The sequence below is a fragment of the Carlito syrichta genome, unplaced genomic scaffold (assembly GCF_000164805.1).
Source record: "Carlito syrichta isolate Samal-C Ts95f unplaced genomic scaffold, Tarsius_syrichta-2.0.1 Scaffold100611, whole genome shotgun sequence".
In the NCBI taxonomy this organism is placed as follows: domain Eukaryota; kingdom Metazoa; phylum Chordata; class Mammalia; order Primates; family Tarsiidae; genus Carlito; species Carlito syrichta.
Genome location: NW_007044707.1, coordinates 838 through 13,336, shown reverse-complemented (window position 1 = coordinate 13,336; position 12,499 = coordinate 838). Strand labels below are relative to the sequence as shown.

The 12,499-nt window shown below is 51.0% G+C and overlaps 1 protein-coding gene across 1 annotated transcript in view; it reads right to left on the bottom strand.

The window, feature by feature from the left end:
• Positions 1-12,016, bottom strand: part of SLC26A9 (solute carrier family 26 member 9) — a 20,285-nt gene extending 8,269 nt beyond the window's left edge. The window contains exons 1-12 of the mRNA XM_008064000.1: positions 11,843-12,016; positions 9,052-9,191; positions 8,813-8,923; positions 7,965-8,140; positions 6,286-6,450; positions 5,358-5,510; positions 4,961-5,043; positions 4,116-4,263; positions 3,725-3,838; positions 3,475-3,552; positions 2,835-2,930; positions 700-806 (exon numbers count right to left, since the gene is read on the bottom strand). Coding sequence (XP_008062191.1) covers positions 700-806; positions 2,835-2,930; positions 3,475-3,552; positions 3,725-3,838; positions 4,116-4,263; positions 4,961-5,043; positions 5,358-5,510; positions 6,286-6,450; positions 7,965-8,140; positions 8,813-8,923; positions 9,052-9,191; positions 11,843-11,967 — 1,496 coding nt within the window. The 5' untranslated portion in view covers positions 11,968-12,016. The remainder of the gene's footprint in view (positions 1-699; positions 807-2,834; positions 2,931-3,474; positions 3,553-3,724; positions 3,839-4,115; positions 4,264-4,960; positions 5,044-5,357; positions 5,511-6,285; positions 6,451-7,964; positions 8,141-8,812; positions 8,924-9,051; positions 9,192-11,842) is intronic.
• Positions 12,017-12,499: the final 483 nt, after the last annotated feature.

The following is a 12,499-nucleotide window of genomic DNA, read 5'->3' as shown; positions in this document are numbered from 1 at the left end:
CTGCTCCCGGCCACCGCAGCCTCGACCTGCTGGGCTCCGGCAATCCTTCCACCTCAGCCTTCCAAGTAGCTGGAACCACAGGCGCACTACCATGCCTGGCTGATTTTTTGATTTATTGTAGAGATGTGGTCTCGCCAAGTTGCCCAGGCGGGTCTCGAACCCGCGGGATCAGGCAATCCACACACCTCAGCCTCCCAAAGCACGGGATTACAGGCTGAGCCACCAAGCCCGGCTGGTTCTGAGTTCTTAAGGGGAGAAGACAGGGGTCTCCCAACACTCAGCATCCTCCCTCCCCTGGCCAGGACCCCCTCCTTTTGGTATCCCCAGCCTGTATTACAGATATGTCCTCTGCCCTGTTCTTTTGGGTTGGGGCCCCACTTGGTTTGGGGTTCTGGCAGTGCCTTTGGAAGGATGTTGCGTCTCACCCACCTGCTCTTCCCCTACATTCTCAGTCAGCCCTCTCTGTTCGACCCTCCCCAGCAAGACTTCTGGGGTATTCAGGATATGGGAAGTCAAACAGCCCAGGCTGTGCCCACAGTCCTGGCTGGAGAGGGCTCTCCTTGGGCCTGGCAGTACCTCCAGATCCAAGTCTTGAGATGGAAGGTGCAGTGGGCTAAGCCAGGCCTTGGCATGGGAGCCTGGACAGGATGGCCTAGGGACCCCAGGGATGTGCCTGGGAGGGAGGAAGCTGTTACTTACAACTGGGTCTGGAAGACCACAACCAGGATAGAGAAGGCGACACCCACTGCCACACCATACGGCAGGCTCAGGAAAAAGGAGGAGAGGAAGCTCACCACCCAGACACACTGTGAGGAAAGAGATGTCAAAAGCAGGCCTGGGAAATAACTGCTTCTTTCAGGAAGTCTTCCTGGAATAGCCAAGGTCATCCTCTGCGTGATTACCCTCAGACCCACCCTTCCCTCTTCGTTGCATTTTTGCAACGTTTTATAATTTGTGCTTTGGTTACACTTGCCTATTTGCCTTAGATTGAATGTGGTTGCCTGATCTTGTCTGTGTTGTTAATAGAAATCTCAGCACACACAGAGGCAGCATCTATAAAGGTATGCATCTTGAGTCAGATATACCTGGTTCAAAGTTTGATTCTATAATAGCTATGTTTTTTAATCCTCAAAGAGAGAGTAATACTAATAATAATACTACCTACTTTATGAAAGAATTAAAGAATTTAGAAATGTAAAGGTCCTACCTAGTGATGGTCCTCAATGGGTGACCAATAAACGTGTACTTCCTTTCTCTGTCTAGCAGCAAGTTACATGCTATTCCTATAAGAAGACTGTAACCTGGAGCTGGGGTCCTGGTTGTGTGGCTGGGAAGTTTTTAGTGTTTTTCTGTTTGTTTTATTTTTTTTTTTGAGTTGGGGTCTCACTGTGTTGCCCAGGCTGGAGTACAGTGGTGCGATCCTAGCTCATTGCAGCCTCAAATTCCTTAGTTTAAGTGGTCCTTCCACCTCAGCTTCCTGAGTAGCTGAGACTACAGGTGCAAACCACCATGCGTGGCTAATTTAGTTTTATTTTTATTTCTGTAGATACAAGATCTCACTGTGTTGCCCAGGCTGGTCTCGAACTCCTGGCCTCAAGCGACTCTTCCATCTTGGCTTCCTAAAGTGCTGGGATTACAGGCATGAGCCACCACCCCCAGCCTGGATGAAGTTTTGGTAGTTGCCCCCTATGGACCTTTAGGATCCCACAGTTTCTCTAAAGGAAACAAACTACCCGGATTTCTGTAGAGAATTGTTGTGAAGATCAAATGAAAACACAAAGTGCTGATGAACACAAGAGACTATTGCCATAGAGGGGGATTGTTAGGATATGGTAAAAACAGATTCTTGGGCTGGGAATTGAGACATAATTTTTCTCCCTATCCTCATCACTCCCTCCCTGGGGACCCCAGATGAACCACTCCCTTCTCTGGTTTTAAGGATTTCCTTCCTTGAACCTCCCTTCCATGTGAGACAGTACAACCTACATGTTTGGAGTTCAAGCTAGAGTTCTAGTCCCAACTTTGCCACTTCCTACCTACCTGTGGCCTTCGATGATTTGCTTAACCATTCTGAGCTTTGGTTTCATCACCTTTCAGGGAGGTTAGTTAATCCTCTCTCATAGATTATGGTGGGGCTTAGATGGAGACAATGGAGTGTCGTCAATACACACCAGCCTCTCTTACGATTGTCAGTGGAGCATGCGGTGGAGTGAGTGACTAATCACAACAAGAAGTCATGTTTGCAGAATGTTTTGGTTACATGGTGCTTTCCCATTATGAGCTCATGTAATCCCCAGGACCAGGGTTTGACGCAGCCATGACTGTCACCCTCATTTACTGACAAGGAAATAGAACCCCACAGAAGTCTGGTAACTTGTTCAAGACCCTGGTCCTCTGGCTTTATGTTATAGGCTTTAAAAAAATAATAGCTATTTCCTTTTGCTTTTTTTTTTTTTTGAGCTATAAGTCATAAAACCAGCATTTTTTTTTTTAGCACAAATTAAAATCCAGACAACATATAGCTTACTTGTATTATCATATTTCTTTTCACAGAAAACCCTGGAGGGGAGAGAATAAAGTAGCCATTTCACAGGTGAAGAAGCCAAGACTCAGAGAGGCTGAGGGACTTGCTATTGGCCACAGAGCCAGGGAACAGATGAGTTAGGGTTTGAGCATAGGATGTCTCCCTCTAAAACCTGGACTCTTAACCACTCAGCTATGCTAATCAGAAAGTGGCAGATTAGAGGGTTCTTTATTGGGACAGAGCCGACAGGGCTATGGGGTTGGAGGAGGGACAGGGGCATGGGTGTGCTCAGAGGCTGCCCCACACTTACACAGTCCAGCCTGCTCTTCCTCCACAGGTAGTAGGGGTCGGCAAGTTGCTTGAGGGAGTTCTTGAGGTTGACAGCAATCAGGGCTCCTAGCACAGACTGGAGAAGCAGAACATTGCTCCAGGGCAGCTGGGGTGTCCCCTTCTTTTTGCCTTCTTACACATACCTCCCCTTGGAGCCTGGCAGGACAGAGCTGGAGTTCCAGCTGGAAGATCCCCCACATCTCTGCACTCAATCTTAGATTTGGAATGGGCTGGCGTTAGGGCCGTGGGTCCATCCTGGCCCCACCTTTGCCCTCCCTCTGTTCCCTCACCCCTAAATGGATCCTGCGCAGAGCCCTCCTAGCTGGGCTGTGTGAGTGCCTGGCACTTACAGGTACTGCCCAGGGGTTCGACTCAGAGACTGGAATTTGAGACCAGCCCTGCACCGTGAGCTTTCTCTCCATGGACAGACCACTTAGACTCTCAGGCTCAGTTTCCCTCACTTGTAAAATCTGGAGAATGCATTGTCTACCTCACAGGTTGTGATTGAGACTAAGTATGGCAATGATGGCACTCTGCAATCCGTTGAGTGCTACATAACACTCAGGGACCATTTTCACTGGAGTCTGTCGCTGTCCCCTGCTCTCTGGCTGAGCACTTACCTTGGGGAGAGGGTACAAATAGGACCCCAGCACCAGCATGGTGATCATCACTACCAGAGACACGCAAAGGCTCGCCACCTGGTCCGAGAAAAGAGTTGGGTATAGGGGGTAGGTGTGAAATGTTTGCTCTTGATTTGCTCCCAACAGATGGCTTTGGATCAAGGGGGCAGAGCTGGCTGGGTTGGCAGTGCCCAGGCTTCTCTGTGGGGCAATTTCCATCCCCACCCAACTCTGCTAGGACAGGACTCACTTGGGATTTTCCTCCAGCGCCATCCACAGCCAGAGTGACGGAGAGAGCACAGCAGATGACGTGAATTTTAAAGAAGGAGCCGAAGAAGTTGCTGCAGCCCAGGGCAATCATCTCCTGTGGGGCAAGGGCAGGATTAGAAGCCAGCACGGAGTGTGGGGATGGACCATGCATAGTCAGCCACAGAGTCAGCCAGGCAAGCTGGATCTTGGGCCTAGGACTTGAGAGCGATCCTGTGCAGTAAAGTCACATACTCTGAATCAAGAAGAGGTCTTGTCCCTGCTCCTTGCTGTCAGGCAGCGCGCCTCACCTCACCCCAAAGAGCCCCAAGATATCTTGTACCAGGCCTGTGTTGGCCATCCCACCCAGCCCTGCTGGGGTTAGCTGGAGCTACCTGGTTCGAATCCACGTCATAGCCGTGCTTGCTGGCGAGGGTCCGGCCCACAGCCAGGTTGATGACGTAGCCCACGATGGCCAGGGAGAAGGCTGTGCCTATCATGTCCTTCCACTGAGAAACCACAGGCAACACCGGAGTGGGGAACCTGCCGAGGAGCCAGGAAGGAGGCAGGGCCCAAGGGTGTGACGGGGGAGGGCAGCCGAGGCCTTTACCAGCCCACAGGGACCAGCCAGTCCCCACGGCATGCCCGGGTCTTTACCTAAGTTCTCCTATCCAGTCTGAATCCTCACTCCTGTTTTACAGTGGAGGAAGCCAAGACTTAGAGAACCTAACTTGGCCAAGGTCGCAGAGCCAGTGTGTCACAGAGGAGTCTGTTTACTTCCTGATTCTGGACACTTTATGCTCATGAGTCCAGACCTTCAGACCTCCAGCCCTCCCTCTGTCGCCTGCTCCAACTCTGCAGGACAAGCATTGCCCCTCTTCCCGTGGCCCCACATGGTACCTGGCACAGAGTGGATGCTTAACAAATTTTGTTGATCCTAATAGCTCCCTTTCTGCAGGGATAAAGAACCAATGCATTAGAGCAAGGCAAAGAGCCAGTAAGGGGCTGATCAGAGAAGCTTTGTTTAACCATGTCAGTAGACGAGCGTGGTCTTTGAGACTCCTTTTTCATAAAACAGCCAGCGTGGGCTGGTTGTGTGGCTCTGCTCAGGAAGGGTTCACATGTAGTCAGTGTCATATAGTTTACAATGCACTTTCATAGAGTTCATCTCGTCTCCTCTCTGAGCTCAGTGGGGTGTGTGATGGGGATGGGGCCAGGTTCCTGGGGCATCTGAACTCACCCATGTTGGATCTCTCCCACGATTTGCATGTGATACTTTTTGGGCATCTTACAGCCCCCGGAGATAGCTGTAGCCACCACCACCTGCAAATCCAGAGTAGAGAATGGGGACCCTAAGTTGGGGCCAGAGTAGAGATCTCTTTCAAGTGACCCTTTTCTCTGGGGTTCCCAAATTCTACTCCCCTGCCTCCCTGCTGGAGGGACAATCTGGGGAGCAGAAAGAACCACAGATAAGGGCATGGAATGGACTCCCATCTACTTTCGGTCCTCTTGGCTGCCAGTGAGGGGGTCCAGGGGAATGAGAAGGGGCTCCCCCACCCTGGCTGGAGATGGACTCCTCTTCTCACAGCCCTTCAAGTCTGGTCCTCCAACACCCCAGCTCTGGACAAGATCCTTACCACAATCATCTCTGTAGGGATGGGGAAGCGGATCTTGTGCATGTAGCGAGCATTGAGCTCCTTCACCAGCACCAGGAAGACTCCACTGATGAGGGCGAAGACCAGTGAGGCAACGTTGGTGTGGGGGAGGTTTTTGCAGATGTCAATGAAGGTCTGGGGAGACAGCATCATGCTCACAGGCTCCCACCCTTTCTTCTACCCCACCCTAGGGCACCATCAAAGTGAATGGAAGCACACCAAAGCAGAATTCAGACCCTGGTCATGAACACCATGCTGTCTTCCACCACCCTCTCTCGAAAGGCACATAGGAAGCTCATGCTGGGATAAGAATGCTTTCTTTTTTTTCTAGAAGAGTTCAAGCTAAGGGGGGAGTGATGGAGAGTAACATATAAGGAAGGAATTCCCTGGCAGGGAGAGGCTGAGGCACTGGAATGGGGGAACTGATGGAGAGTGCACATCTCCTTTTCTGCAGGGATTAATTACAGAAAACCTCAGCAAGCCCTTGAGGTGATGCATTTGACCCTCCCTCCCAGAATCCTCTCTGAACAATGGGTCAGCTAGCCCTTCCTTGAGGATATCCCATAATAAGGAACTCACAACTTGTTTTTATTTTATTTTTTTTTGAGTTTGGGGTCTCACTCTTTTGCCTAGGCTGGAGTGCAGTGTCACAGTCATGGATCAGGTGATCCTTCTGCCTCAGTCTCCCAAGTAACTGGGACTATAGGCATGCACCACCATGCCTGGTTATTATTACTATTTTTTTTGTAGAAATGGAGTCTCACTATGTTGCTGGTCTCCAACTCCTGGGCTCAAGCAATCCTCCTGCCTCGGCTTCCCAAAGTGCTGGGATTATAGGCGTGAGCCGCCAACCCTACTTATGTGTCTGCTTGAGCCCATCCCGTTTGCAGGGGCACATCTCCAGACTCACAAAGACGATGGACCCTGGGCCTGTGTAGGAGGGAATGGTCAGTCCGAAGATGTACTTGAGCACTGAGATCAGGATCTGCAGACCAGCGGCCGTCATGAAGCCCCGGATGAAGGACTCAGAGAGGTAGATGGCCACAAAGCCGAACTGCACGAAGCCCAGGCCCATCTGAGATGAGAAAGGGGGTGGTGGAAAGACCAAGATGTGTCACTGTTCCCACAGCCTGCCTGACCCAGGCCCAGACCTGGAACTCTGTGCAGCCCTGGAGTAGCAGGCACTCTGGGAAAATGAGCCCTCTGTGACCTTGTCCTGCCCTTTACTGTGTCCTATGTGCCTGCCATCAGACCTTTAGATCCTTTAGGGCATGAGCCTTTTTCTCACCTCACCTCTCTCCCTTCAGTTTCCTTGTCTCTAAATAAGACTGGTTCTCCCCCAGTGTTTCCTCTCTTACTAAATGACAACATTATTAATCCAGTTGCCCAACCAAAAACTTGAGAGTCATCCTCCCTCACCTCCCACATCCAATCTATCACCAAGCTCTGTTAACACTCCTAGAAAAAAGGTATGGAGTCTACCCCATTTCCTTCTCTGCAGCCACCTAGTCTAGACTCCCATTACTCCTGCCTGGACCTCTGCAGAATCTCCCAACAGGTCCCTGCCTTTATTCTAACCCACCTCACACCCATCATCTCTGCAGCCCAAAGGATCCTTATAAACTGCCAGTTGAACCCAAGGCCACTGCTTGGTGGACAGACTCCGGACTTCAATGTCTGACCCCTGATGACCTTTCCAGTCTTTTCTCTAGCCATCTACCCTCCAGCCACACCAAACTCTCTTACCATTCCCTGCTCTCTCTTAGGTTTCAGTGCTTTTGGGTGCTATTTCCTCTGCCTGGACCATCCTCCGTACCTTGTTCCTCTAGTTACTGATTAACTTCTACTCTACCTATCCTTTAAGATAGGTCAAGTGCCACCTCCTCTTTGAGGTCTTCCCTGGCTCTCGGTTCTGTGTTCCTACAGCTCTTTATACATAGCTCTATTCTGCAGCCTACCCCATTGCATACAAATGTATCTGTGGACATAGCCACATAATATCCAATGTGGACATTCCCCTGCCGGGCTGTGAGCAACTCGTGAACTGAGCCTCTTTTTCACTTATCTTTGCATCCTGGGTCGTAGCCCAGTTTCTGGCACAAAACATTAACTGAATGAATGAAAGATGCTTTTTGGGACTGCATCTTGCTGTTGCATTCTATCATGCTGGGTATCCTTCATAAAACCTAACAGAATCCTTTGGAGTAGCTCAATTTATGTTGTGCAACTGCTGTTGTAGCTTGGAGAAGGCTGGAAGGGGTGAGGGATGTTAGAGAAGCTAAGCAGTGTGGTGTGGAGGTCTGTGCTGGCAGAGTGGGGTTTCTCCAAGAGGTAGTGGAGAGAGGCTGCAAGTCTCTTAGACTGTCTTAAAGCTTGGGACAGTTTTACCAGGTGCAGCTGCTGTTGTTATGTTTGGTCCTGCTAGGTGCAGGGAGGAGAGACTGAAATTTCAAGACCCTCTTTAGCCCTGGGTTGGGAAGGAGTGGAAGGTAGAGTACTAAACTAGATTTAACATCAAAGCTTGGGCTTTGAGGCAGGGGTAGGGTTGTCTGATGCCCTCCCGGCAGTATTGAGGGCCGTGCCCCTCACCTGGATGATGGCGGTCAGGCAGGCTAGCGTTGCTGACACGTGCAGCCTCTCTGCTTCCATGGCTGCCGTGTCCACATAGCTCTCATTGGTGGCATTGTTGAAGACCTGGAATTTCGACTCTGGGGCCAGCTGCAGACAGATGTTACCCACCAGGATGCTGATAACCGCAAAGGTACCTGTGGTGCCCACCCAGCCAGCAAAAATCAGAGGTTTGGACCACGCCCATGGAAATCAGACAGGGACCCAGGAATGCTTCCCGACCCCTAGGGGAATGGACTCCCACACTTCCAAGGCTCTTCTTCAGCATAATAGCAATTGTTCACATCTAACCATGATCTACGCATTTCAAGAAGCTTTCACTTCAGTGGTCAATATTATCTCCTTGGACCTGTGAGGAAATGAACTTAGAAATACAAGCAGAGCCTAAATCTGAAAGCAGCCCTTGTGACCAGGCTTTTCTCCATCTTGCTTAGCACTGGAGGAGTCCAGTTGCCTTTGCAATGGCCTGCAGGGACCAGTCCAGGAGTGAGGTAGTAATTTTTCACATCTGTTTAGCCCTAAATAGCATACAGTGTATCTTGTTCTGCCAACATATGATCTAGCTTGTTCTGTCTTCCTCTCATTCTAGGGAGGGAAATGGAACAGGGAATACTAACTGAGCTCACAGAGGTAGTTCCTCCAAGGTCACCAAGCACCTGGGACTGACTTCCTTCACAGTGACCTTCCTCTAGGACTGACCAGCACCAACTCTAGAGAAATGCAGATGGACCATCCCCCGGGGTCCCCTTTGCCACACCACCCAATCTTATGGTCCAGGTCATCTGGCCTGCCGAGGGGAGAGACCTTACCTGGCACCATCTGGTGCACACCCCCCAGGAAGAAATATGTCAGGAGGGGGAAGAAGGAGGAGTAGAGACCATTGACTGCAGGAAGGTTGGCCAGCAGAGCAAATGCCATGCCTGCAGAGGACAAAGAGATTGAAGGCTTGGAGTGGGGTTGGCTTACGGGTATCTCAGAAGGATGGGTCGGGGTGGGGAGATGAACCAGGAGAGCAGCAGGCCAGGCCTGGCTGAGGGGACCCCCTCACCTTGTGGCACCTGGATGGATCCCCCGCTGAGTCCACCCAGCAGGTCTGGGATGATGTAGTCTTTGATTTTGTACTTGGGAAGCCAGGAGAGCACAGGCAGCAGCCCAAACCCCACAGCTTTGATCTTGGCTGAGGAACATCTGGAGAGAAAGAGGGCGGGTTTCCTGTCAGCTCTGTGTGGTTTGGCCACTCTGAGTTGGGGAGGGATTATGATATCTTGCTCATTTCATTCATTCATTCAAAATTCATTCCAATTTCAGATATGATACTAAGCATCCACACTGTACTGTGTGCCAGGGATACTGAGAAAAGGCAGAAATTTTCTCTCGAGAGCTTGTCAACACTCCCTGAATATTAGCTGGAGGTCTTCTGGCTGCCGGCTGCTTACCTGGGACTCAGCTTAAAGGAGTGGCTTTGATGGCGGCTCAGCCTCCTAAGGTATGGGGTCCATCTCCCAACTCAGACGGCCTTTCTCCAGGAAAGGTGCCTCTGAGTTCCTGTCTGACTGAATGCAGTCCTGAGCACCCTCATCTGGGTTCCTGCATCTCTGTGTGCATCTTGTGTTGCAGTTACTTGCTTTTGGCCTGTCTTTCTCACTAGAAAGCAAACCCACCAAGGGGAAAGTCTGCCTGTCTTGTTCATCTTTGTACACCTTGAACATCACACAGGGGTGCTTAGTAAATATTTGTTGAATAAATGAATAAATCTGAGTGAGAGCTGGCTGCTGCCATTTTTCTTAGAACTTCCCGTAGATGGAAGGCTCTATTATTCCTGCAGGGTGCCACTCTGCTGACTCACCATCCTTTATGTGTGTTAATTCCATATCGGAGTTCTTTCTCCTGCTAATTCCTTGGCGGTGGAGGGTGAAGAATGGGGTAGCTGTTCGTTGGTGAACACTGGGTGGGGGTGTTTGTTGAACGCCTCAAAGTCCTTTCATAGAAACTCAGGAGCGGTAGGAACAAGGGCCTACAAACTCAAGGGTGACAGCCGATGGATTGATGACTGGAAGTGGGTGGGAGGGGGACCGTTTGCTTTCCTTCTCCCAGTTGAGGAAACTCAAATACCCAGGGCCCATCTGGTGACTCACTGGCCTGCTCTGATTAGGCTTCCTTTCCTGCCCTGCACCAATTCCTTCTTTTTGCTCTTGTTCAATAATAGTTTCCCTGACATTGGGTCCCTTGGATGTCACCCAAGGCTGAAACCGACACAGAAAATGCTTTGTATCTTGGAAAGTCTGGGCAGACTTTCTTTCCCAACTAACACGCCATGAAACAGCACCACCATCAACATGGGACTCACAAGTCTCTTCTAGGGCTTACAGGTGCCTCTCCCATCCCTGGGATGCTGGAAGGGGAGGTGGATTGATGGTGAATCCCTTAATGTATCTCTCAAACCTTGTACTAAGGGACAGCCAGTCCTGCAGGAACTTGATCAGGTTTATTTGTGGCAGGAAGACTAGACTCCGAATAGAGAGCTGGCTAAGGAAAGGAAAACAACTGATTTGAGAGCTAGGCCATGCCCAACCTTACTTGTAAGTCTGCTGTATGTTGGACACAGCAATCTGAAGCCTGAAAGAAGAACTGGAAACAGATGCCAAGAGGGAAGTGGAGAGAGGAATTCACTTTCTTGACATTCATTCATTCAACAAATATTTATTGGAGACCTTCTCTGTGCCAGGCACTGTCACGGCTCTCATACCAGTATCATGGAACTTGTCAGTTCACTACATCCCTTTGTAGTTTTCATTGTCCTAATTTCTTAGGGCAACAGAAGACCACCTCATCCCTCCAGCATAGAAGCAACCCAAACCTCAACTCTTCTGGGCAAAGACTGGCAGGGCTCATCTGTCCGAGGAGCACAGCTGTGGGGACAGTGCCCAGAAACTGGGCACCCAAACTTGACTGTACCTGAGCAGAGATGGAGACTCCCAAGAGAAACAGGGTTGGGCTGGGGTTATTAATAAAAACTCAAGTGGGTGATTACCCCAGCCTGAACCAGTTCCACCTGCATCTCTACTTCAGTGACCTCAATCCAGGTTACTGAATCAGCTGTTTCTCCGGGGAAGCAAGGGAGAGTGAGCCAGCTCACAGCCAGGGCGAGAAGATCCACCAGGAATCTGGCAAGGGGGAGGGCAACGCTTGCAGCCTTTGGGCTCCCAAGGTGTGGGTACAGCTCACTTTGGGCAGCCCCTTCCTTGGAGGTAAGGTTTCACTGCCTACCATGGCAGTTCCAGGGCTCTGAGAGTGGAAGGAACCTGGGGACTTGTTGGACCACACCCTGCTAGGTCCCCTTCAGGAAAGTCCAGGAATTTAGGTCCTCCTTTGGGCATTCTCTGGACCAGGTGAAGGAAGGGACATCCAGGAGGAAAAGGACAAAGGGTTTGGGGTGATGGTGGCGTTAGGCTTTTTTTTGTAAGAATGGACCAGGGCATGGAGTAAGGGTTCTGATGCTTCCTCCCCCTCCATGTTGTAACATGTCCATCTATAGCAACTTTAAATGCCCAAGAGAGACTTGGGTGGACTGAGCATATGGGGAGATGCCATGCAGGGGCTCAGGGGTGCCCCACAGCCTTTCTGAACCTGTGAGTGGTTCTTGCTCCTACTCCCCGTCCTCCCTTGGGGTCTCAATACAGAGGTGGTTGCAGGATCTTAAGTTCAGCATCCAGAACCTCACTCCCCCCGGGCTTCCCTAGGTCTCGTCTTAGGGATCCTGGTGCAGAAGCCAAGCCCTGGTGCAGGAAGGATTTGGTGGGAAGCAGAGGAGAGAGGATCTGGGCTCTAAGCCACGTTACCTGAAGGCATTGCGAAGTTTCTCTCCCACTGGGTATGTCCGGTCCTTCTTCTCAAACTCATCATCGAAGAGGGTGAGAGAGTATGCGGCTCTGTCTACCACGTAGCGGGGCCTGGGCTGGTTCATGTCTGGGGCATTTGCAGGCTTTGGGAGAAGCAGAGTAGAGGAGGCTGAGGGAGCATCCCTCCCCGGTGCCAGCCCGGGCCTTCTCTCTGGTCCTCGCAGCAGCAGAGTTTTATCCTGGACTTCCCCGCCCCCACCCGGCAAGGTGCCTCCCTTCCCTCTGTCAAGTCTTTCCACCAGACTCACTTCTTTGGGTGGCCTTCCTTCCCAGACACTGATGATGCACACACTCGCCCCGGCTGTTTTGCTTGGCGCCCAGCACGTGGCTGGCACTCCACGCCTGTGATATCATCGTCACCCCCGCTGAACACCAGGCAAAGAAGAGGTGGGAGTTCAAGGGCAGGAGTCACAGCTGGATTCAGCACGTGGATCCTACTCTCCCTCCACAAGCCACGTCCCCACACCTAGACCTCAGTTTCCTTGGCAGAAAGGCCCATGCCATTCAGCTAGTCAGCTTGGAAGAAGCAGAGGAAACAATCTACTTAGAGGCAGAGGGCTAGCCGAGGTGACCTCGGGAGGACCCTTCTTGAAGAAG